We start from the raw sequence: 26,917 nt of genomic DNA, 5'->3' as shown, positions 1-26,917 counted from the left end.
TAGATAATAACTGCTATGCAAGGCCAGTACATGTGTTTTCTATATTTTATCAAGTCCTTTCTGTAGCATTTTTTATAGTCATTTATTTAAATTTGTAATGGACTAAGATATTAAATTACCTATTAGAATGAACAGTTAAAGTTGCTGAAAATAATATTGTCTGAAACACACAGATGATTGTCCAGGCAGCCTGCCCTTAGCTGGCCAGGCCTTGTTAAAGAGTGTGATGGTAGCCATGTAGCCATCATTCAGAAGGCTTTGAGAACAGAAGCCCAGATTGTGCTTCTTGGGAGGCTCCAAAGAAAAAGGAGTCATGGCTCCTAGAGTAGAGCCTGAAGCTTGTCCTGGAGCTACCCATCAGATGATGGGAGGGGAGGTACCAGCCTCTCCCCAGGAGGTAGAATAAGACGAACATCCCTTGCCTCCAGTTCATCTAATCACCAGGCTCTTCCTCCTTGGGTTCCATGGATGATGCAGTGGGGACTAGATACCCAAACAGGGCTTTCAGGGCACTTCTAGGAACACTGGAAATCAGATGGGAAAGGGTCCTTCAGCATGCCACCACAAGTCTTTGGCCTCCCTTCTAAGAGTCAGAGACAGTGCCAAGCATTGTGCCACAGGAGACTGGGCAAGGTAAGCTCCCAGAAACAACTGTATTCCGAGTCTCGCTGCTCTGCGCCCTGCAGTTGTGTAGTAGTCATCACCCAGGATTTCTAATCAAGAGGTATTGTTAAACCCTTGAGATGTTATGTTCCAAAGAGTGTGAAGTAACAGGCAAATTTAGTGTCATTTTGAGGAAAACAAATTCCACTTCGTTTCATTTGAAACTCGGATACATATGCATGTACACACCAATGTCACACTCCCTTGAATGTCATTTGTGTGACTCCATCCTTTCAGCACCCTTACATGTGCCCACATAGGTTTATGAGGAGAGGAAAATTCTGCAGGCTGGAGCTGTATTTGTTTACAAGTCTATAAACTTGAAGAACCCTCAGACCCGACCCCCACAAAAAACGCAGAAAACATGTTCTCCTACTACAGAACCATTCACTCAAGTCATTGCTGTTTAGCAACATAACTGGCAAGAAGTTAAAAATAATAATTTTTTGTTAAATGGATCAGCATTCAAAATGTCTTAGACCAGGCATTCAAGGCCTCAAACTTCCAGTCCCCCTTTACTATTGTGGGGCTTGGGCAAGGCTCATCATCATTGTGGCAGTTTCTGTACAAGGCAGTCTGATCCTCGGAAGTAGCGTTTTTCATTTCTTACATAGGCTTTTGGGTTCAGCTTGACACCTACAGAGTGGCAGCCTCAGGTGCCTCCCCAGGTGGTATTGGGAGATGTCTCCAGGGCACCTGCGCAGGGCAGAGCTAGGACCCAGCATGAGTAAGTCTCCTGAGAGCAGTTTTCCAGCCGAAAATGTTAAGACTAGCAAGCATGTCATGAAAACAAAGTTTGTGACAGTTTTAAAGTACAGTGTTTTGAGCATGAGGAACTGGCCTTGCAAGTTACCATCCCAGGCATGTCCAGGGTCCACACAGGTCTCTGCCCATTAAGGAACTGTGAGAAACTGCTTAAGAAGGGACCAGCATATACAAATGTATTTCTTTTTCAAAGGTTTTCTGTGTGTCTCTTGTTAAGTCTTCATGCAGGTAACCACAGGCATTGTTATTTATAATATATGTTGCCAAGAAGGATCTGTTAGAATTGACATAATGGTAAATTGAATTAGTCTTAAATGTGACAGACACTTGCATGGAACCTAAAAATAAATTATTTTGTAAGTAACACGGACTGATTATTTTGTGTTTGGGAATTTTTTTACTGAACTACTTTTTCCACTATTTAAAAATAAATATCCATCTATTTTTTTATAATTGATTTTGCCCAGGCTTATAATGAAAGCAAAAATTAGAAAATTTTCAAGATATACAACATGGTGGTGTGATATATACACACATTATGAAATGATTGCTGCAATAAGCTAATTAGCATGCCTACCACATCTACCTATCTTAAATTGGAAGTAGTCTTTAGTAATTTGACTTTCAAGTAATGTCACACCAGCAATCATTGGTTAGAACATTTATTAGGGACACTGACAAGTTTTACAATGACTTTCCCTATATTTATAATCTCTCTAACCTAGGAAAAATAATACAACAAACTATCCATATACCTGGTGCATGAAATAAATTAAAACTTTTTTAATTCGTTAGTCTAAAAATTATATCACTGAGGTTAAGAAATACAGAGAAAGTATGCACTTCAGGTTGGGGAGATGGCTCAGTATTGACCTAACTTTGGATCCTAGGTAAAAGCCAGCACGGAGGCACACATCAGTAACCCCAGCTTGGGAAGAGGTGGGTAGGGACAGGTAGATCCCTGGAGCTTGCTGGCCAGTTTAGCTGAAATAACAAACTCCAGGTTTGGTGAGAAACCCCATTAGGAAAAAAAAAATGGTGATTGATAGAGGAAAACAATGGCAACCTCTAACCTCCACATGCAGACCTGTGGACGGACACACTACACACTCTCACACACACACACACACACACAAAGTAGGCATTTCTTTGACAATATGACTAAATCAAGTCTTCAAGTCTTCCAAACTAGTGAAGTAACTTTGATTTGACTTAAATAGAATATTATTCACATTAAGATAGAATTTAGCTGACTCAGACCAGTAAAAAGTTGGAAGATTGTGTTTGTCAGTGGAGCTGAGTAAAAAGCATTTTTCAGATTCCTGGCCATATTAAAGATGTTACCTTTAGTACCTGAATTATCTTAATAAAACATGTTAAATAAAAGCTCAGTTCAATGATGAAGTTCCTCAGTGGAAATTATTAAATAATCATGAGATTCACCAGGCTCACTTCAAAGATGATTTGGAATGCTGTACTGTTTATTGCTCTGAGCAAATGACAGTAGTCAGCTGTAAGTACTCAGAGCACATTTCATTAGCATGCCCTGTGTGTCCAGCTACTTCTGAAGGCTCTCAGTCTTCACACAGTGCCTTCATTTAATCAATGTTTAATAGAAAGTTATTAAAGTTTTATTTATTTTAAAGTAAAAGAGTAGAAATGAAGATAAAGTACTGGAGAAAATGTAATTGAAATAATTTGGAGTACAATTCAAATCAATTTCTTTGTTAATTTAGAAATACTAAAAGTATTTGACCACAACTTAACAATGTGTTCAAACATAACATTATGGGAAAAATATGAGCAATATGTTGTTTTACTATTTCTAGATTATTGGAAAAAGAATATTAACTTTTTTAGTCTAAAAACAACAAAATATAACTGAGTTGGTCCTTTTTTGGAGGAGGCCCTCACTGTGTTGCCCAGGCTGAACTTAAACTCACAATCCAGCCGGGCGTGGTAGCGCACGCCTGTAGTCCCAGCACTTGGGAGGCAGAGGCAGGCAGATCTCTGTGAGTTCAAGGCCAGCCTGGTCTACAGTGTGAGTTCCAGGACAGCTCGGGCTACAGGGAGACCCTTTCTCAAAAAGACCAATAAATAAATAAATAAACTCACGATCCTCCTGCCTTCACCTGTCAGGTAGTGAAGGAGTTTGCTACTGGATGCAGCTGTTTTAGTTTTTAAGATGTTAAATATATGTGTCCAGAAGCTTCTTATGCAAGAGATAAATGAGATGTAAAACACAGTGATGATATAGCTATCAGGGGTTGGAATATTACAGTGTCACGTAGACATCTTTGTAGAGTGCTGATAGTTTTTTCAGTGACTCACTAGGCTTATGATCTCTATAATGCAAGGAAAGTAATATTACAAAATGTTACTAGTATACCTGTTGTATGAAAGAAACTTTAAAGGTTTAAAGAAATCACTGTAGTCTAAACACTCCATTGCTTAATTTTAGGTGATGTGGGGAAAGTACATATTTTTCTGGCAGTATGCTTAAATCAAGTGTTACAAATAAAATAACTTTTTTCAGTTAGGATATTGTTTACTCTGTCATAGACTATATGATAAAGTATCCCTAAATTGTACCTTCTGGCTCCTCTGTGGTTTGGAAGGCAGAGAGCAGGAACAGGCTCTGACCATTAGGAGGATGTTGGCCTCTGCTGGGTTTTCCTGGGAGAGAGAGAACTCTGAACTATAAACAGAATCATGGCAGGTTGTTAAGATGAGACTTAATGAGGTTTTCTTCTTTTCTTTTATGATCAGGCTATCAGCTGCAAAGGTCAACACAGCATATCCTATACTTTGTCAAGGAATCAGACTGTGGTAGTCGAGTACACACATGATAAAGATACCGACATGTTTCAGGTAACGCTTCTTTTTTTAATGGGAACTTTATTGCATTGCCCCTTTCTTGTATATTGTGGCATGTAATCAGAATATCCATCCTACTCCTGTTCAGTCATGTCTGGGGGGGAAGAGCTGAGAATAATATAAAATTTCTATTTGTTTTTTGAAAGAATAAGAAAATCCTGTATACTACAAAGGTAAAAAGAAATTACAAGACCATATTCTCGTATCTTGATGCAATAAAAATAGGCTTTGACAATAGATATAAAAATTTTAAAGCCAACTACTTTTAAAACAAACATAGTTTTTAAAATGTGCTAACACAAATCAAAGAAGTCCAAAAAATTAGAGGTCTTCCCGAAATAACTGTGGGAACATTGTATGACAAAACTCATGTGACACCTTACTCTCTTCTAGAAAAAGTAAAGCTTAAGTGCTTTCATTATTAAATTTTAAGAAGAGAAAGGAGGACAGTCAAAAGACTGAAATACTAAAGGTTTATCTCAGGAAGCTTTTTTGTGTGTGTGTGTCTTTTTGAAGCAGGGTCTCCCTGTAGCTCCAGCTGGCCTTGAACTCACAGAGATCTGCCTGCCTCTGCCTCCCAAGTGCTGGGATTAAAGGCATGCGCCACCACACCTGCCTCTCAGAAAGCTTTTTTATGACTGTAATTAAGAAAGTATAGGACAAGTTCAGGAAGAGTTGCTGGTGTATAATAGAGATTCTAGAAATATGCCATAGGAAAAGAAATAGGGGAAAATCATCAATCAATGAAACTAAAAAGAAGAAAAGAATTAGAAAATACATCCAAGATCCCATATGTAAGACACAGCAGAAAATTTAAATTTAGAATCACAAAGAGGAAAAGCAAATATAAGTTGAGAAGTTGAGGCTTTGCATTTCCATATGGAGAGTTAAATTCTAGACAGAGTAAGTGTTAACATGTAAAAAAATGAATAGCAAAATATAGGTGAAATCATGTTCTTAGAGTGGGGAAAGATTAATTAGCAAAAGAAGGAATTGATTTTATTATTTAAAATGGAGCTTTTTTCTAAATATCAGAAACTTGAAAGGTAAAGTAGGGACCTCAGGCTACAAATCAAAATGATAAAATAAAAGTCCGATATCCTTACTATATTAATCATGTTTCCCAAACCTCTAAAAATGAGCAAGGAACAAAGCATATGCAGTTGTAAAAAGAAGAAATATATGTAGCCAGTAAACATATTTTAAAAGGTCAATAAATACAAATAAAGTAATGGTGCTGTGTACTATTAATTTAAAGCACAAAGATTCTGCCACAAAGTATTTTATGCATAATTAAAGAATATGAAAAATGGCTTAACCATTAAGATATTTGGTACAGTGCCCTAATTACGTTCCTGTTGCTGTGATAAACACCGTGACCGAAAGCAACTCAGTGGGGAAAAGATTTATTTGACTTACAGTCTATGGTCCATTAGCAAGGGAAGCCAAGACACTAACTCAAGGCAGGAACCTAGAGGCAGGAACTGAAGCAGACACTGTGGAGGAACACTGCTTCCTGGCTTGTTTGTCTACTGTTCTTATACAGCAGAGGTCCACCTGTCTAGGGATAGCATCACTGACCATGTCTGGGTCCTCCTCCTTCAATTAGTAATTAAGAAAATGCCTCAAAGACCTCCCCACTGGCCATTTCAATGGAGACAGTTCCTCAACTGAGCTTTCTTCTTCCCAGGTGACTCTAGTTTTGGGTCAATTTGACAAAACTAACCAGCACATACAGTGTTAAATTTCCAAAAGAAAAATGAGCAAATGCATACTTCTAGCAAAGCAAGAGTAGGTATAGTCAGGTATATTTAAATACAAGATATGGCCCTCACGTGATTCTTTATGGAAATACAGTAAAGTAAGAGAAAATAAAGCATATGCCCAGTATAAATGTCTCTTTTTCTGTGTACACATACACACGCACCTAAGAAAGAAAAACAGGCCTGGAAAGCAGCATTGTGGCTCTTTTGGACTATTTTCTTTAGTATCATGGAGTACATTCCTAACCTGAACCACCTGCATCAGTTCCTCTCATCAAAAAAGAAATAAAAACCTATGTCACGCTTTAAAATATCCATAGTGGACATGAACCTCAGCACCTCCGACTGGAAAGAAGAACCAGCCTAAATCAGAATTTGCCTCTTGCTGTAAACTGTCTCTGAAATTTTGGAAAAAAGTATTCTCTCTCAATCCTTGGTTCTTCTTCTTTTTTTTTTTTTTTTTTTTTTTTTTTTTTTTTAGTATATCTGCAAGTGAAAACAGCAAAAATGTTTGTAAATAGACATCTGGGAGAAAAAGTGTTTCAACACCTTACACTATAAAAAAAAAAATCCAAACAGGCTAAAATTTTCAAAGTTTGGGGCTTTTTAGGTTTGTTTTGTTTTGTGTTTGGTTTGGGTTGGTTGGGTTTTTTGTGTTTTGTTTTGTTTTGTTTTGTTTTGTTTTGAGATAGGGTAGCCCTGTAGCCCCAGCTTGCCTGCAACGCACTATGTAGATTAGGCTGAACTTGATCTCATAGGGATCCGCCTACCTCTGCCTCTCTAGTGCTGGGATTAAAGGCATGCACCACCACACCCAGCCCAAAGATTTTTTAAATTAATAATTATTATGTAAATTCAAAGTAGAACTTCCTTTTTAATTTTTATTTATTATAGAATTTTTGCAATTTTCACACAATTCAATTTGATGCTATTTGTATCCTCCCCCATCATTAATCTTCCCCGTACTGCCTCCCACCCAATTTAATGTTCTCTATTATAGGTATAATAAGACCTGTAGAGTCTAATTTGTGTCCCCAAATGCCCTTCAGTGTGGGTTCATCTACTGGAGCCTGATTAAACTACCAAGAGTCCCATCTTTGAAAAAACTGTCTCTCCCCCTCCCAGCAGCCATCGGTTATCAAAAGTTCCTTAGGTTGGGTTGGGGTTTCTTATCTACTTCCCCATGACTATGCTGGGATTTTGTCTGGTTTGAACATACACAGGACTTACACATACTGCCACTATTGAGCTGAGTTCATGTGAGTAACTGACTAGCAGTCTAGACATCTCTTACTTCCTCGTGGTCATCCACCACTTCTGGCTCTTAAAAACTCTCTATCCCCGCTTCCAAAATGATCCCTGAGCCTTGGGAGGCAGAAGTTTGATATAGGTGCCCTACTCAGAGGTAAGCACTCTGCAGCTTTTTATTCTCTGCACATTGGCCAATTGTGAGTTTCTATTTTAATCTCCATCTGTTGCTTAAGGAGACTGACTTCAGTGGGAGTTAAGAGGTGCATCAATCTATGGATATAGCAATAAGTCATTAGGAATCAATTTAATGCGACAACTCTATAGTAGAAAACCAGTATTGGGCTCTACCCTATGCCTTGTATCCTGTCTGCCTCAGGCTCCTGTTTCATATCAGTGTCAAGTATGGACTCCATCCTAGGAAGTGGACCTTAAATCCAATTAGAGAGTGGTTGGTTATTCCCATAATATTCATGCCCCTCTTAGCATATTTTGCCAGGTCAGTTGTTGTTGTAGTTCACAGGATTCACAGCTAGGTAAGGTTGATGGTTCCTTTTTCCTTCTGGGAGTATGCATAGCACCTTCCAACACTGAAAGCTAGCCAGTAGAGATGAGACTCTGAAGTCAGCACCAGCTTGATTTCCCTTTGTTTTTTCTATAGTTCATGTATGTGTGTCTTCAGCAATAGGGTCTTACCTTCAAGTTCTGGTGGGTAACCAAGAGTAGCAGCAATGGCCAATAGTGTTTGAGGGTCTTTGGGACTCCTGGTCAACAGCTTTTAGAGTGGGAGTCCATTCCTGGGATTAATGTTTTGTTTTGTTAGCCCATGATGTTTAGAATGGGTAATATCCCATGGTTACAACTCCTTTTAATCTCTTTTTTATAATGTATATGTATATACTTTAAGAAGCTTCTATAGGGGTAGGTTTCCATATGAGTTTTTCTAAAGGTCTTTAATATTACTTATCTCTCCTCACACTCCCTCCTCTGCCCTGCCCTCCCATTCCCCACCCCATTTGACCCTTCCTACTCCAGTGTTCCCCTTTTCCCTTCATATCACTACATTCTACCACCCGTCCCAGTAAGCCTCCTCATCCACCCACTCATGGAAGTTTATTAGTTCCTTGATCTCTCCAGGATTTCAAATTGAAGCATACATATCTGAGATTTCAAAGCTAGCGTCCAGCTATGAGAGAGAACATGCGATGTTTATCTTTCTGGGTCTGGATTACCTCACTCAGGATGATTGTCTCCAGTTCCATCCATTTACCTGTGAATATCATAGTTCTGGCCTTTTTTTAAGAGCTGAATAATATTCCTTAATATCCATGTTCCATGCCTTCATTATCAGTTGATGGACATCTAGGTTGTTTCCAGTTTCTAGCTATTATGAAATGGGCAGTAATGAACATGGATGAACAGGTATTTCTATAGTAGGTTATAGAGTCTTTTGGGTATATGCCCACAAGTGGTATGGCTGAGTCATATGGTAGATCAATTTTGAGCTCTTTGAGGAATCTCCACACTTATTTCCATAGGAGCTTCAGTAATTTGTACTGCCACCATCAGTGGATAAGAGTTCCCCTTTCTTCACAGTCTCAAGTTAGAACTTTTGAATTCTGAAACAAACCCTATAAACCATAAAAGAAATTATAGCCGGGCATGGTGGTGCATGCATTTAATCCCAGCACTCGGGAGGCAGAGGCAGGTGGATCTCTGTGAGCTCAAGGCCAGCCTGGTCTACATAGTGAGTTCCAGGACAGCTGGGGTTACAGGGAGAGCCTTTCTCAAAAAGACCAAAAAAGAAAAGAAATTATAAATTTTGTACTTTAGGTAAATTTCTTTGTAGCTGAAATATAATAAAAAGAAAGGGGGGGCGCTGGAGAGATGGCTCAGCAGATAAGAACACTGACTGTTCTTTCAGAAGACACGGGTTCAGATCCCAGCACCCACATGGCAACTAACAGCTGTCCGTAACTCCAATTCCAAGGGATCCGACAGTCTCTTCTGTCCTCCACAGACATTGCACGACACTGGTGCACTTATCTACATGCAGGCAATACATGTATACACATAAAATAAAAAAATATAATAAGTAAAATATTAAAAAGAAATAAAAAGTAACTGACAAATGGGGAAATATTGTTTGCAGTTCATGTTACAGTCAGTTAATGTCCCCAAAATATAAGGTACTTCTGGAAATCACTGAGAAAAATACATACAGTTGAATAGAATATCAGTAAAGAATTTTAACAGATTTTCATTAAAAAGTTAAATCTCTTTAAAATAATAAAATGTGCTGCACTTCACTTACTTTATAAAAAAATATGAATTAAAATTACATAGGCTAGGAATATTATTTTCAGTTACCAGATTAGAAAAATTCGAAAAACTTGTCAAAGATAGAGGAAAATAGATAACTCTCCTACACACTTGAAATTGATATAACCCCTGTGAGGTAGATTTGGAAACGGTTGTGAAAAATATATGCTTTGAAAAAAATATGCTTTGACTCAGCTCTGGTCTTTATAAACGAGAACTTCTCTTTCTACAGATTTATCATAGGGATATCCTTCCACATGTGCAAAGTGACATTGTATGAAGTTCTTGCTTAAAGCCTTGTTTAAGAAATAACAAAAGTCCTTCAGTAGGGAACCATTTCAGAGGAATAGTGTGCACTGGAGTCCTGCAAGGCTGTGGAGCATAGCAGAAGGGAAAGCTCCATATACAGACTCAGAAAACAAGAAACATACTAAGTGGATCAGATATTAAAATCATTATGTATATTGAACTCTACTGTTACTTTGTATTCAGTTAAGATTACTTAATACTAAGTATTAAATAATTAAGTCATGGTATTAAATATAGGCAAGAATGCTATTATATTAATATTGAATATATTGTTAAATTAGTATTATTAAATAAAACACTGGTAAGGCAGCTACCTCTGAGGAAAGGACCAAGCAGAAAGATAGCTGATGCTTCGATTTGGGCCTCATGTGACACTGAAACAATTCTAGACAGACTGGTGCCATGGACTGATGGCAGGCGTCATAAATATGGACTTAGTTATTTTAATGCCAGTTTGAACTCAAAAGTAAGATTTATTTTACTTGGACCAAATATTAATTGGGATTTTGCTCTCCGTGCCATTGTATTATGTTACCTTTTAAATGTTCTCTCCCTCTGCCAAAGAAAACCTCTTCCTAAGTAAGGAATTGTGCAGGAGAGGGAGGGGTGGAAATGATGTAAAGACAGTACTCATGTCTGAAATTCTCAAAAAAACTTAGAAAAAAAATTACATATATTCCCTGTTGATATTTTATGGAACTTTATAATTTTTAATGCTCAGAAAAATCCTGCATTTTTCCATTTAAAAGACTGTACTACGTGTCGCTAGAAAGGATTCTTAGTAATAAGAGGGTGATTGTGACTCTTTTACAGTTGTCGCTGATCTTTTTTCCTACCCCTAAAGTAAACCACTTGCTCTGGTAGCACATGGAGTAAGTCAAGTGCGGCCAGAGTGGGACAGAGAGCCCCTGTGAGGACAGTCCAGCAGTACTTCCCACAGTCACAGAGCATTCAGACAGTGCGTATCTGCTGTGCATCCCTCTCACATGGTACACTGCTCCTTCTCATCTCTGCAGAATGAACTGAAAGTTTAGTTGGATTTTTTTCAGCTTCCTGATATTAGCTCTCAAGTGCTGTATTTTGTCAGAGTAGTAAAAGACTCAAGGTTTAGTAAAATTAATGGATTTCTTTTTTAACCTGCAAGTGCATGGCAGTGAGGAGTGTGGTACGCTGCGTGGACTTGTACTGCAGCACCAGCAGTGCTGGTCACTAGCGCCATCTCCACAGAGCTCTTCACATTGGAGTGCAGGGCCATCTTTGGCATCTTTATTTTATTAGGGAAGAAACTTGGGCCTAATGGACTTGGACCCCTTGACAGTTCAGAGTCTATGGGACCCTCCAGGGTACATAAACCATGGGCTTGAGAAATACTGATTTGTGGGCCAGGGAGATGGTTCAATCAGTAAAGTCCCCTGAAACTGGAGTTACTGATGGCTGTGAGCTGCCATGTGAGTCCTGGGAACTGAACCCCCGGGTCCTCTGTAAGAGCAGCCAGTGAACCATCTCTTTAGCCCCAAATGTCAATTCTTGAAAAAGATAAGTCAGAGAGTGTCTGAGAAAGGCATCAACATTGGCTTCTGGTCACTGTCTACCCATGTTGACTTACACCAACACACACACATCCACACACATAAATACATGCCCTACACATGCCCATATATACACAAATACACACAAACACACATATACTACAAATGCACACAAAGAAGAAATAGTGATTTGTACCTACCTACCTCTGGATTTCGTAGCTGAAAACTCCAGATTTTTTAAGAGAAAAGCACCTTAAACTCAGGTTAGAAAAGGCAGTGACTGTGCAAGCTGCTAAGGGAGAACATCGGTCAAGGGTCCAGCCCCAGCTTTAAGGCCTAATAACCACAATGACTGGCACAGCAAACTGCATTGGGACAGTAGTGGCACTTTTATCTTGGGGGTAATCAACAGCTACTTAATTGGCCCTAAAGCCCACTCAATGGGAGGAAACTCATGTGTGGTACTGTAAACACAGCTGTAGAGGTCATAGATCTTAGAGAAAACTCCAAGACTGTCATATTCCTAGACAAATGTAATTTCTTCCTATGTGCGTGCAATATATGAATCTTTATATTTACACACAAGTATGACAGTCACCATTCATCAAAGAAGCTTCTTTTGCAACAGACAGAGACTATTACAGAATTCCACAACTGGTCACACACAGAGGTTAAATGTGAAATGCCTAGCCCTAAGTGACACATCTACAATTGCACCTCTGCACCTGAGACTCATGAAACATTAGAACAAAAGGTAGAGAAAATACTAATGCATCTCTCAACTCTCATCAATGAAGCTCCCTTATGCAATAGAGGACAATGAACCCAGGGCTCAGGGACCATTGCATAAGAGAGGGAAAGAAAGATTGTAAGAGCCAGGGGAGGAGATGCATGACCATATGGAAATAGAGTCTTACAGGCTCCTGGGACCTTGCTCATAGGGACTTAACAGCAATGGAGACAGCGTGCACAAGACTTATGCAAACTCAAGCAGACAAAAACTAGCACGGAACTGTGAAAATGGGCAGCAGGTCCCAGTCTTAGCTAAAGAACTCTCGGGCAGCTGATTGCTACTGGGTGAGAAAGAGCCAATCGTCTTTAAGGGAGCATGACTCTAGATAGGCTGATTAGACCCTAGTCCATTGTACTGAGTGACGTCAGGGGACACTAACTTGACTTGATAGGCCTTAACATAAATAACAGAAGGGTACTGATGGGGAAGGAGGTATAAAGGTGATTAAGATGTTGTATATGAAATACACAAAAATTCACTAAAAATATATTTTAAAAAAAGAAAAGGCAGTGATGGAAGTAAAGTTTAGGTCTGCTGAATTTTTTGTTCTCAACATAGTACCAACCCAGCCTTTTTAAGGAAAGAGATAAACCAAACAAGATTTTACATGTTCCTTATGAAAACATGACACATCATTTCTCCCAAAGTAATCTGATTCCACTCACTTACTGGACATGTGGAAGGATTAGTGTCAGATCACCTTAAACAACTCTTATAAGACAAGTTTATGTGTCAAAACCTGTCACTGGTGAAAAGCACTGCAGCATTTGCATAGCATTTTGTTAGAGAAAAATGTTAATATCTGCAAAATCTTCCATTCATCGTCTTTATGAATGGTCACCTGTGTCATATACTGCTCTAGTTACTGGGAACAGAGCCAGGGCTCCCCTGGCTGGGAGGTCGAAGGCTGGGGCCGTAGCTCAGCTTGTCCAGCATGCACAAGTCCCTTTCTATCTCCAGCACTGCCAACAGTGAGACAAAGGGGGCAGATGGACCACAGATCAGCAGGCATTCCAGGCAGAAGACAGTGAGTACAAAGGCCCCATGGCAGGAGCAGAGGCACATAACAGGGAAGTGCGCCATGGCAGGGGTTTGGGTTTTATCCTTAGGATTTTGGATAACTGTTAGAGGATTTTAAGCAGAGGAAGGATACCATCGAAAACACATTTTTGTAGGACGTTATTGCTTTCAGAGAAGGCTCTAGGAGACAAAGGAAATAGACTCCATTAAGCGATGATGATAACTGAATGTGGGAAGGGAGAAGAGGAAGGGCTGAAGGCGTACTTGGGAGCTTCAGTGTCAGGACTGTACTGCGGAGCAAGGTGGACATGAAGGAAAACAGAGGCTCAAGGACAGTTCTTACGCTTGATTTTTAGTTTGAGGAAATCAGGTGGCAGTCGTAGTCAGGTACACACAGGGGCAGAAGGGGACCACACCAGAGATGCTTATCGGATGGAGGAGATGCTTAATAGACAGAGAGGAGGCTGGGTGTGCTAGCTTGCAGCTTAGAAAATGATTAGGGCTTTTGGCTAGTGAGAGAAGATTTGATGGGATTCCCTGAGAAAGGAGAAGGGGACAGGACTGCAAGCGTTTCCATGAATACCAGGGGCTGATGTGCTCTGATTTCTGGCCTGAGGTTAGCTGTATAATGACTCCAGGAGCCTTAACAGGAGTGGTTTCAGCAGAGGGGAAGAGCAGGAAGCCCAGATGGTGTGGGCTGAGGAGGGACGCTGAAGAAATGGGTAAGGAAATGAGTGTCGCTGGTGAGTGAATGTTAGTCTTGGTCTGTAGCTGGTTGCTGCTGGTAGGCAGAGGAAAGCTTTCTAAAGCAGGAGTTGGTGAGGGGCAGGGCCATGTCTACAATGCTGGCAAGCAGTAGGGTGCTTGTGGCCAAAGAAGGTTCTGAGAGTGGCCGCTGAGACTTTAGAGCAGTTGGGCAAGGCTGAGATAATCTAAGCCAAGGACCATTTTTCTAATACTCGTTTTACTGTTTTTTTTTTTTTAAAGGTTATCAGTGACAGGCTAGAATTTTTAACACAGACCAAAACATATCAGTGCTTTTAACCACATTTGAGAAGCTCCAGAATGTGTTTGAGAGTGCAGGAATCAGAAAGAAGGAACACATGACAATTCAGGGAAGGTGGGGACAATCAAGCAGATCCACAAGAAGGGACACTGTTAAGATGCGAAGCATCTGCAGAGAGATGGCTCCCGGATAAACCCGCAGTGGTTCTTTCTTATCATGAGAGAGTCTAGAGGAGAGACAAGGGAGGCCCTTGGAGCATTTCAGTGCCGTCTTACCTGTGGTGTAATGTGCATTCCTTATATATGAAATTTAAAACATGTCAAATGGAGTCAAGTTCTCACTCCAGCTACTGTGTGAATGCCAGCACTCGATGAATATCAGATGAATTCAAAAGCAGCTTGGCTTCCATACCACTTAACTGTCAAATGAAATTTAGAAGCATCTTGGCTTGTCTACCTGGCTGCTTTTAAGATAATGTGGAGCTGATCCAAAAGTCAGAAGAAAGGATGGTTTGCAGGTTTCCCACACCAAGTGGGTTTTCTGTAGGAAAGTGACTGAGATTCCTTTCCTCGCCAAAGCAGTATGAGGCTTGTGTCCTAATGTAGGAGGTGCTACTAGCACTCCAGAGGTTAGATGTAAATGGAGGTGAATTGATAGTAAATCATATATGGCCAGTCAGATAAGAGCATGACTTAAAATAATTGGTCCTAGCAGGATGTTCCAGTTAGAATAAAATTTCATGTCTTGGAGTCCAATTTCAGTTAACTCATGAAGACATGAATTTAATAAATTAAAGTGAAGTCAGAATGTGGCCCTCCTAGAGGGAAATCATTGCTGTAGGCATGAAGGAGCAGGCTGGGAAGTGGGCCTCGGGACAGAGCGCTTGCCTAGCTGGCAAGGAAGAGTAGTTAGTATATGGCATTTTTAAAAGATGGTAGTGTTATCTTTGAACTTAAGATGGAGCATGAAGTCTTGACTTTCTTTTACCAGACTGATGGACTTAGGACAGAGACTACATTCAGGTTTTCTGAGGTGCCTGGGGAAATACAGGACTTTTCACGTTTATCCCCCTCCCAGTCTTCTTTGGAATAGACGTTCAGGATGCTGTGTTGCTAAGTTTGAAGAAGCCTTGTTTTCTCCTTTATGCAGTTCCGTATCTATTAAATATTTTGCAGCATTTTTTACTTTTCTATTTTTTAACAAAAGTTTAAAAAAAACCCTCAGGTTGCCAGCACAAGACGCATTCCAGCTTGGACGGGAGAGGAGCTCACGAGGTCCCACCCTAAGCTGAGGAACTAAGACGATAGTGGTTGCTGGGAGAAGGAGAGTCAGTTTCTTTAAGACTGTGGCGCCTGGTAGGGCAACCAATGCACACGTACTAATTCAACGATGTATATACAGGCGGCATTAATGGGACTTAGCTAGTTACTTTAAGAAAAAATGTGGGGGGACAAGAAGTTAGGAGGGTGATGAAGGGTGGGTGGAGTTCAGAAGGAGTTGGAGAGGAGAGCCAGGGCATAGATATGATCAGAATACCTTGTATACATGTATAAATTTCTCAAATAATAAGTAAGTAATACTATATTAAAAAAGGAAAGGAAACCTGCTTTCAGTCCATGCTTTTGTACATTTTGATTTTGAACTGTGTATATATAAAACTTAATTTAAATGTATTAATAGTTTCAAGTTTTAAAAAAACCTCAGAACTTTGTGAATCAGTAGAGCCAAGTTACACACTCATCTTTTAAATGAATTCGCAGAGAGATTATACAACTTTAGAAAGATGAATTATATATGATTTTATAATATCTCTAATTTGAATTTTATGTTGCATTTTAAAACAAGTTGTATGTTTTCTAAGCCTGAAATGCATATAGCTAAGCAATACATATTTGTTCAAGTTGATGAGTTTCAAGGAAACCAGTGGTTTGGTTTATTCTAGGCACATTTCATTAGGACAAGAAATTGAGGGTCATTAAAAAAAAACAACAAGACAAAATAGATGTCTGTTGTGTGTTTGCTTTATAGGATAGTCTGTGCGTAAAGAACATGTATGAGAAGTTTAATGACATTGTTCTGAGAAGCAAGCAGAACTAAGTGACTCAGGGTATCTTCTTTTTACTTTATTCATTTGGGTAAAAAATGTATTTGACATTGCTTATTTTTCAGACAGGATGATTGGAATAAGAACACCTTAGAAAGTTATTTTCAGTGGCCTTACATGTGAACACATCAGGGCTCCTATGTTCCTCTCATTGGCAGTTTCAAAATCAGTCACTGTTGTCAGGCGAAGGCACTGATACCATATTTAGTGAGGAATTCTTTGTTTACATGTAAATGGTTTTGATTGAAGGTTGCATTTGTCAGTGGCTTCCAGGCAGACTCATACAGCATCAGTACATAAATGTTTAATGTCCTGTCTTGAGCATTTTCTTATTCATAAACAAATGTGTCTTCTAGTTCACAGGAGAAAGCAGTGCCTGTTTTATTTGAATTTATTGAATAAGAAAAGCTCTGTTAAAACTCTTAAGATCTTCTTAATGAAATATATCCCTCCTATAGCTTTTAAATCTTACCAAGAAAAGTCAGCCACTATAATATTTATTATTAGCAACTTTTAGACTTCCTCAAGAGAAGTTTCTTTCTAATGCAGATGTGAAATGCTAAAAGTGGCTTTTCAGATCTTTCCTTTGCTCACTTCCCAGGCTTTGGACTGACTTGTGTAAGCCTGTCCTGCCCTCCTCATATATCCTGAGCAATGACAGTTGGCATTTTTCCCTCTTTCTAGGGTGAGGGCTGTGCCTGCACAGTGCCGTGAGTCCCCGCTGGACTGACTTAGGAAAACCATTCTCAGGAGCCCAGCAAGCAAGTGGGAGACAAGAGTTCTTTGTTTCTTTAAAGCTTTGCTTCCTCCAGAAATAGAGAACAAAGAATAGTGAAAGTAACATTAAAATATTACTGTAAAAGTATTTCCACCTGGATCCAAGAAATAAGATCTAGTGTCTTTCCTAGAAAATAGAAACTTGAGCTTTCTCTTAATATTTAAAATCTGATGGACTAACAAACAGGTGTCAAGTTGCAGTAAAACAAGATGAGTAAGATCTAGGAATCTGCTATATAGCATTGTACCATAGTCAACAACTGTGAATTCAGATGTGTGGTAAGGTTGATCTTGGGCTGGGGAGATAGCTCAGTTGGTAAGGTGCTTGCCTTTCAATCACAAGGACCCGAGTTTGATCCCCCGACCCCCCAAAAAAACTGCCCAGTGTGGTGTAGTGGTGTGTACTTGTAATCCCAGCGCTCCAGAGAGAGGTGGGAGGATTCCTGCTGCTCACTGGCCAGCCAGTCTAGTCTAAGTGGTGAGTGCCAGTGAAAGATTCTGTCTCAAAGGAGATGGATAGCATTGTTGAGGATGATACTTAAGTTTATCCTCTGGCCTCTACATGCGTGTGCACCTCATACTAAGTGTTGATACCACAATAAAATAAAATGAATTTTTAAAAGATCAGATGGTTGGTTACCATACTTTCTCCTTTAGACGAGAAGGAAAAAGCACACTTAATGGAGTGGAGATGATGAAGGGTAGAGGAACTCTGGACTCCTGTTACATGTGAATACAACGTGGCAGCCTGATATTTTCAACACATCATGAGTATGTTTGATTTATTTAGGTGGGCAGATCAACGGAAAGTCCTATCGACTTCGTCGTTACAGACACCATTTCAGGCTGTCAGAACAATGAGGAAGCGCAGATCACACAGAGCACCATCTCCAGGTTTGCCTGCAGGATTGTGTGTGACAGGAACGAGCCCTACACAGCACGGATATTTGCAGCCGGATTCGACTCTTCCAAAAACATCTTTCTTGGAGTAAGTACTATGAATAAATTCCTGGTTTCAAAAACCAACACCCATTACTATGATATATAGGCTATTCAATTTGGGGGCACGGGTTATTTTGTGTTATGACTATAGTTTTAGTTTTCAGGAAGACACTGAAACGATAATACTAAAAATCTGAAGATGATGCTCGGCCTGCTCACACATGCCTGTAATCCCAGCACCCAGGAGGTAGAAGCAGAAGGATTGTGGGTTCAAGGCTAGCCTGGGCTACATACAGAAATTCCCATCTGAAAAAAAATGCTGTAGAGCACTGTCCTGTTCCCATAGCAATCATAATGTACACAGTAGTTGATTTTTAAAGTATGAATAGTGGCATTACTTGTTATATATTTAGAGTAAGTTTAAGAGGTTTATTTTGGAGGGAAAAATAACTGGTCAAGTTTAGATCCATAATGAAAAAGGAAAATGTTAGTGATTGTTCTTCAAAAGCATCTCATTGCATGTTCGCTGCCTCCCATGCTGAATGTTGCATCATAGAACAGAAAGCCCTGCCCTCATAGGGTGTCCTAATAACCAAACCCCCAAAGTTTTCATGAATATCCACCTTAAAAATATTTGGGTTGGGTTTTTAAAAATATTTTAATATTTTTTTCATTTTACGTATATGAGTGTATTGCCTGAATGTGTATAAGTGCACCTGTGATGTGCATTGTTCGTGGAGGTCAGAAGAGGGCACTGGATCCCTGGAACTGGAGTGAGGACAGTTGTTAACTGCCATATGGGTGCTGGGAACTGAACCCAGGTCCTCTGCAAGATCAGCCAGTGAGTGCTGTTAACCACTGAGCCATCTCTCCAGTCTCTGCAGTTGCCTTTTGAATAAAGACATTTCTACAGACACAAAAATCTGCTCATTGTGGCCTAAATGACAATAAAAATGTATTGCCCATGTGACAGCAAGCACCAAGGAAGGCCAGCCTCAGCTCTGGCTGACTCCATGGTCCTGTGATGTCCTGAGACCTGGTGCTTCCTGTGCTACCCACTGTTGCTCCTAGAACAGCAGACTCCTGGGGGACAGCAGCTTCCTGAGAGAGAGAGACAGGAGGTGGCAATGCTCTCCTGGCCTGTGTCACTTCTTAGGGCAAAGCCACCTGACAACAGATACATCTCCTCCCCTTCGTCAAACATTAGGAAGGACTGGAACTATCCCGATGGTTTATACTAAGCAGGACTTGCATCCCTCCCCACCCCTGCCATGTGGAGAGTACTTAGACTCTGTCACTAGAAAAGTACAGGGGTTTTGTGGTGCTGCAGCAATCAAGAATGCCTGTCCCATCACTGCCTCCCCTATGAGGTTAGAAATACTGGTTTGTATAGGAACAAAACAAACAACTTGTTGGCTTAATTTTTTTAAATTTTGTACCTTTAGTAAAACGTACTTTTAAAATTATTATTTTTAATCTTCTGTATCCAGGTAATGAGTTGATATAAAACATTTTTAGGTAACATGATAAGAGCAGGGAAGAAGTAGAACTGAAGAAAGGAAGTAAATGGCTTAGATTCCTGAGTTTGCACAGGGGGGAGAGGTCTGAGAGAGGAGCCCAGGTACCAGGGTGTGTCCAAACTCCTGAGGTGACTATAATGTGTGGCCAGTGGTGAATCCTTTGGTATTTTAAACATCTTTCATACTGTCATAATAATTGAATATTTTCTTCTGTGGTTATCAGCTTTAAATAGAAAATGAAATCCCTTTCTTCTCCATTCATTCCTTGTATTTTAAAGAGACTCCAGAGTTCTCCATTTTGAACGTCGGTCTTTCTGGTCTGTGTTGTGTTCTCCAGGAAAAGGCAGCAAAATGGAAAAACCCAGATGGCCACATGGACGGGCTCACCACCAATGGTGTCCTGGTGATGCATCCCCGTGGGGGCTTCACTGAGGAGTCCCAGCCCGGGGTCTGGCGCGAGATCTCTGTCTGTGGCGACGTATATACCTTGCGAGAGACCAGGTCGGCCCAGCAGAGGGGAAAGCTGGTGAGTGCACATCTGCAAACTGTACCAAACTGCCAGGCTCCACAACCGCTGCCCGTTTTCTTGCTGATGAGGCTCAGAACCTCTGTGCAGGGTGGTCTGTGGCATTTCCTGACCCAGGAGCATGGGAACTCCATAAGCTCCTGAAAGCCAGGGGGCCTGACTGTCCTTCCTTGAGCCTAGCCCTTCCCATACGGAAATGTTGTCTTTTGTTCCTTAACCATCTGAAGAGCACTGTCATTTATTATACCCATCACTGCAGAATTCTACTGACGTCCACCTTGTGGAGAATAAATTACTTTTAGTCCAATACTTTATTATTTTAGAAAAACCCTGAGCAGTGTAAGACCAGTGAGTGAAATTTTTATTTATTATTTATTTATTTTTTAATATTTTTTATTATTTTTATTTTATGTGTATGAGTGTATATTGCCTGCATGTATGTGAGCGCACCCGTGTCGTGCAATGCCACGAAGGTCAGAAGCGGGCTTCAGATTCCCCTAGAACTGGAGTTAAGGATGGGTCATAGCCACTATGTGGGTGTTGGGAATCGAACCCGGGTCCTCTGCAAGAATGGTCAGTGCCCTTAACTGCTGAGCCATCTCTCCAGCCCTGAGTGAAAGTTTTTAATTAGCAAATCATCTAGATTTTCTAAAACTAAGAAATAATTAAGTTAACATATCCTCCTTAATTTCATTGTTAGAAATTAGAGATAAAACATTTTACTTGAAATCACTCATATATCACATTGACTTAGCATGCTAATATTTTCCTGTAAGTGCCACAATGAAATGCCATGCTTTAAAACGGTTTTGTATCCCTTTCTATAGGAATTGGTTTTAAGTAGGAGCTTCAGGTTTCTGATCTTGCTGTAGCCTTGTGACACAGCCCAGAAAGGCTCTTCAACTTCCGCATGTAGAAGCTAGAACGGGGACAGATGCCTTTTCTAGATTCTGGAAAAGGAGTTCTTCGAAATGGCTATAGAGAAAACACAGAAGGATGGAGAGTGATCTGCAGACCAGAGATAGAAACAGCAACCACATTCCTGGGATGGAGAAAGAAAACGGCCTGTCTCCCCCATGTACCGCCCTGCATTGGAGGCCTATTAATAAGGAGTTGTTTTTGTTCTGTTTCATGTCACAGTTCAGGTTCAGGCCCAGCTTCTGCCTCTAAGAGCAAAGCCTAGTCTCAGAGTATCACAGCTGAATATGTATAAGAAGCACTTTCTGGGGTCTGGAGAGATGGCTCAGCGGTTAAGGGCACTGACTGCTCTTGCAGAGGATCCGGGTTCGATTCCCAGCACCCACATGGCGGCTATGAACAGTCCTTAATTCCAGTTCCAGGGAAATCCGAAGCCCTCTTCTGACCTCCGCAGCATTGCATGAGACGGGTCCACTCACATACATGCAGGCAATACACTCATACACATGAAGTAAAAATAATAAATAAAATATTAAAAAAGCACTTTCTAAGAAAGGCCAAGCAAACTTAGGAAGTTTTATTTAAACATTTCAAGAAATTATAAATAGGAAGGTAACAGGAAACAGTTTTTTCAGAAGGTGTTCTGTTTTTGATGATCCAGTAGTTACACAGACCGACCTAGCTCGGCTGACGTGGTGATTAATCATTACTACTGTAAAAGTAAGAAGGCAAAGTGGGCATAGACACTGTACTAACAGTTCTCACCAGCCCTTTAGCTCATTCGCTCTGCACTACAGCTCTCTAAAGAAAGCAGATCATCCCCACCTTATCTATGAGGAGAGGTAGCCCAGGAAAGAAAACTATTGTCCTGTGTCTGTTAGGAGGTGTTAGCAGATGAGATTCAGACTTGGGTCTCGGATTTAGAGTCTCAGATGTGGTATCATGCTTGGTGCTCACCTGAGCTGGCTCATACCAGAACATTTGCCTCCCTGGGTGAATGGAAAGCATACATTGAGCCAGGCACTGTGAATTAGAGGCCTATGCCTCTACTTAGAACTTGGAAGGTGGAGGCAAACATATTGTGAGTTCAGGATCATCCTAGGCTATGTAGTGAAACCCTGTCTCAAAAAACCAAGGGCTAGGAAGATAGCTCAGAGCTCTTACCTAGCATGTGCAAGGCCCTGACTTCAATTCCTACACTATCGGAGCACACACACACACATACACACACACACACACACACACACACACACACACACACACGCATACCTTGAGATCCATGGCAAGATTGTCTAGGGACCCCTCACCAGGTGAGTTTCTTGTACTTTCTTGTTGCTGTTTTCCAGCTAGGCAGCACTATGTGTCACAGAATTTTGCCAATGCTGCTCAAAAGAAAACAGCTCCAAAAATGGCTTGTATTGATGGGCCATATTAAGTGTACAGACTTGTGTGAGTATATGCAGAGACCACAGGACAACCTCAGATACTGGTCTACCCTCTGTGAGACAGAGTCTTGCCAAGTAGGCTAGGATGATTGACCAGTGAGCTCCAGAGAACTGCTTGTCTCTGCCTCTGGGATACAAATGCACACCACCACACCTGACTTTTTCACATGGTTTCTGGGAAGTGAACTCAGGTCATTGTGCTTACAAGCCAAGCACTTTATCAACTGAGCCCTTTCACCAGCTCCTGTAAACTAATTTGAAGTTAGTACCTGGAAATAACATGTCAGATCTATGTAAAATTGTGAACATCTTTCTTCCTCAAATCGAACCCAGGACTATTGAGTCTAATTCTTTGTCTCTTGCCACAGATACTCTTTGTTGAGGTGCACCCACCTTTCTTGTCTAGAGAGAGAAGCTACTCCCAAATGTTTCTACACCCCTCCAGTCTTTCCTCTAGACAGCTAGATGTGAAAGGCAAATCAGTTCTCTATGGCTGCCTAGACCTCGCCACTCAGCCTGTCTGGATAAGTGAGGCCAGCCAACCTCCACCCTGGGCCTGTTGCCTGGGTGCAGCATCACCCAGAGCTCTGTAGCCTGTTCAGCTTCCATGCACCATGTTCCCTCCCTCCTATTCCCTCAGTGCTTGGCACTGTCATGGCTCCCTGGTATGCGGGCCTTACAACACTACATCCTGATTCCTGAAGTCTTTTTCAAAACTCTGTTCAAGAAAAGTTTTTTTAAAAACCTCATTTCTGACCTGCCTTCATCAAAGTAACAGTAATAAACATGTACAGTATTTACATGTAAGACCCTATACCAACAACTGCATTCGTATTAACCTATTTAACCTTCACAGTCAGGTTCTCTAAATTTTAAAGAAGGGGAAAGTGTAGGACAGTGTATTCCAGTAACCTGCCCAAGGTCACACAGCCGATAAGGAACTGAGTCAGAAGGCCCCAGAGTCTACACTCTAAGCCACTGTGGTCCTGTGGCCTCCATGGCACTTCATTGACCCTCCCCTGGCTCCAGGCGTGCCTGCCTCCCACTCTTGAAGAGCAGGTCTTTTTTTAGATTTTGCTTCTTCCCTCAGGGTTTAGGCACAAGGAGGCGGTGGTCTGATTCCTGCTTACCAAGCCTGATCCTGCTGGTTAGTCAGCTGTTACTCATCTGTGCGAGCACTTGGTGCGTAGCAGAGACACCCTATGAAAATGAAGGCTTATCACAAAAGCTTCTGCCTCTGACCTTAGGAAAAGGATAAAGAAGATGAAAGTGTATGTGCAGCTCAGGGTCAGCCGCAGTGTATTGGATGCTGTGATTGTGAGGCAGCCCCATCAGGGTCTTCTTTGCTGGCCCTGTCTCATTGAGTCTTCACTGACGGGACAGCCCTTACCTATTGTAAGATCAGTGAGTAACTATGTATTACTGATGTTAAGTTAAAAATAAAAATGCACAACCGAATGTGGTAGTGCATACCTTTAACCCCAGCACTTAGGAGGCAGAGACAAGCAGATCTCCGTGAGATTGAGGCCAACCAGCCTGGCCTACATAGTTCGAGGCCAGCAAAAGGGGGAGACCCTGTCTCAAAAAGACAATAAAGATGTAAGCTCTGTGAGGCTCTTGAAAGTAACTAAACTTACAAAGCTCAGCATATTGTACTAAGAGCACTGAACCTGGACATGTATTACATATAGTGTTCACACAAAACTGAGGCTCAGGGAGGCTAGACTATAGGTCCTATGTCCTGTTCTAGTGGGGTAAGTTACTTGCAATATCTTCTGACTGTGCTTAGTCTGAGGAAAGAATGTTGGGTGCTTTTGCCCCATGATATTCAGGAATTTGCTTTTAAAGGCATGTCTGTCAAACCTGTTGTAGGTAGAAAGTGAGACCAACGTCCTGCAGGATGGCTCCCTCATTGACCTGTGCGGGGCCACTCTTCTCTGGAGAACCGCAGATGGCCTTTTTCACACTCCAACTCAGAAACACATCGAAGCCCTTCGGCAGGAGATCAATGCTGCTCGCCCCCAGTGTCCTGTGGGCCTCAATACTCTGGCCTTCCCCAGCATCAACAGGAAGGAGGTGGTGGAAGAGAAGCAGCCCTGGGCATATCTGAGTTGCGGGCACGTGCACGGCTACCATAACTGGGGCCATCGGAGTGACACAGAGGCCAATGAGAGGGAATGTCCCATGTGCAGGACTGTGGGCCCCTACGTCCCTCTCTGGTTGGGCTGCGAGGCAGGATTTTATGTTGATGCAGGACCACCAACTCATGCTTTCACCCCCTGTGGACATGTGTGCTCAGAGAAGTCTGCAAAGTACTGGTCTCAGATTCCCCTGCCACATGGAACTCACGCATTTCACGCCGCCTGCCCATTCTGTGCCACCCAGCTGGTTGGAGAACAAAACTGCATCAAATTGATTTTCCAAGGTCCAGTGGACTGATGCCCTAGACAGCCATCTACAACATTATTAACAAGTTACTGTGAAGATTTTGCCACTAACTCTAGATTCTCTACCTTTTTGTAATGCTGTTTGTTAAGGGGAGGGTGGCCTGGGCTGGGAAAAGAAGAAGGGACCTGGTGATGAGACAGGGCAAGAGTTAACAGATACCACTTGTCTATTGCATGCTCAGAACAGCGGCATCATCATTGAAGTCTGCTTGATTAAACCTTAATACTTGTGTAATAATTGGATTTCAACTGCCATGCTTTTATTTTTAATCTTGGGTTTTAACCAGATCTTTTTCTTTTGTAAACTTGGACAAGGCTTTACATTCTGTTTTACAAATGTAGAAGAAATTAATTCAACAGGTGGCTCTTAATGCACAGCCTTCGGTACTGTGTGGTATAAGGCATCGCCTGAAAGATGTGCAGTGGCTGGAAATACTTGATAGTGGCCGGTATCAAAGGGGCAGCTCTGCCAGATGTGACTGTGGACAGACTGTAGGCACAGAGGCTTGTTTTGAAATCTCTGGCTTTTTTGTGGTTTATTTTTTACTTTGGGGAGAGGAGAGTCGTTATGTTATTTTTAACTTCAGTGGAGTTTACTTACATGCTCGTTCATCAGAGACTTGGCATTTTAAACAAGGAAATTTCATGACGTTTTAGTCTTTAACTTTGGTTGTCCCTGATCCTCATCTTCCACAGCTAGAGCTACTCGATGGGTTCAAATCTAACAGCTTGTCAATTCATGAATTGAGGGTAGCTGTTACAGCAGCAGGCACATCGTAGATACTGTGATACCAATTTTATCTGCATATTGAATTTAAGACCTAAGAGTGATTTAAAATATGCTTTTACTGTTTTAGAACCACTTGTCGGGGCTTCATGAGGTTCTTCTTCCTCCCCCTCCCCCTCCCACCTCCTCCTCTCTCCCTCCTTTAGGAAAGCCAAAATTATCTGTGCACAAAATCACAATGAAATAGCCGTTTTTGTTCTCTCACTTTGCACCATGTCACCTTCCCTCGTAGACTAAAGAACCCCGTAAGTTTTGAAGATGTTTGCAAATCAAACTAAATTTAAATGCGATCATTAGATATACACACACCAAGTGGTACATTTGCAGAGATCATTTGAAATTCCAGGTTTTGAGAGAACAATGAGGTTTTACTAAGGAATAATTAAATCAGAATTTCATATGAGTTATACCATCCCTCTCTGTTAGTTTCATTTGGTTCTGATTAACAATTCCTGGATGCTCGTTCTCAGTGCTTGGTACCAGGGGTGTTGTGGCTCCCAGAGTGTAGAGCAGCTGGCAGTCTACGCTAGTCCATCCCTTCACATGGAACAAGTATCTGGTTAAATGAACATCTGCCTAAATGAACCATCGCAGATTTGAGCTGCCTGTTTTAACCTTTGTAAATATATGTAATTTGTGATTCTAATATACTATATCCATACTTGAATTGTTTTAAGTAAATCTAACCTGTTTGAATACTTTTTCCTTAAAAACAATAAGATATATTACTCTTGATGCTGCTGCTTAATTGACTTAATAGCCTAAATTTAGCCTGTCAGTTTTAAATTAGCTTTATTTTTCAATGGAGGCCATTGTGTAGGATGAGGTATTTTTGTTTTATTTTGGTAATATTTATGATGTAAAAATCTAGCAACAGTCTTCTTACTGATAACTTCCTCTTCTGTGTAGATTACCTACAGAGGGAGGGAGGGAGGGAGGGAGGGAGGCAGGAAGGAAGGAAGGAAGGAAGGAAGGAAGGAAGGGAAGGAGGGAAGGAAGGGAAGGAAGGAAGGAAGGAATTTAGCTAGAATAAATATATTGGATGTCATCTGATGTAGCCACAGTTCGGGTACCAGCTTTCACAGATAGAATAAGTCTTCTTTAGGCTTCATAGAAGGATAAAGAAAGTGCTTGTTCCCTCTTACATGTAGATGGA

At 41.0% G+C, this 26,917-nt stretch overlaps 1 protein-coding gene across 3 annotated transcripts in view; it reads left to right on the top strand.

The window, feature by feature from the left end:
* The window catches only part of Peli2 (pellino E3 ubiquitin protein ligase family member 2), a 171,746-nt gene extending 145,046 nt beyond the window's left edge, over nt 1–26,700 (top strand). For 2 of the 3 annotated variants that reach the window (XM_029566675.1, XM_008839530.2), the window contains 4 exons: nt 4,198–4,299; nt 17,967–18,164; nt 19,976–20,164; nt 24,400–25,212. In XM_029566675.1, coding sequence (XP_029422535.1) covers nt 4,198–4,299; nt 17,967–18,164; nt 19,976–20,164; nt 24,400–24,966 — 1,056 coding nt within the window. In that variant the 3' untranslated portion in view covers nt 24,967–25,212. Of the gene's footprint in view, nt 1–4,197; nt 4,300–17,966; nt 18,165–19,975; nt 20,165–24,399 lie in introns of all 3 variants that reach the window. The other variant, XM_029566676.1, reaches the window with a different exon arrangement.
* The last annotated feature ends 217 nt before the right edge of the window (nt 26,701–26,917 follow it).

The sequence above is a fragment of the Nannospalax galili genome, unplaced genomic scaffold (assembly GCF_000622305.1).
Source record: "Nannospalax galili isolate Female #2095 unplaced genomic scaffold, S.galili_v1.0 scaffold336, whole genome shotgun sequence".
NCBI classification, from domain to species: domain Eukaryota; kingdom Metazoa; phylum Chordata; class Mammalia; order Rodentia; family Spalacidae; genus Nannospalax; species Nannospalax galili.
Note: the sequence above shows the minus strand (reverse complement) of the source record. Positions and strands in the feature narration are given on the sequence as shown.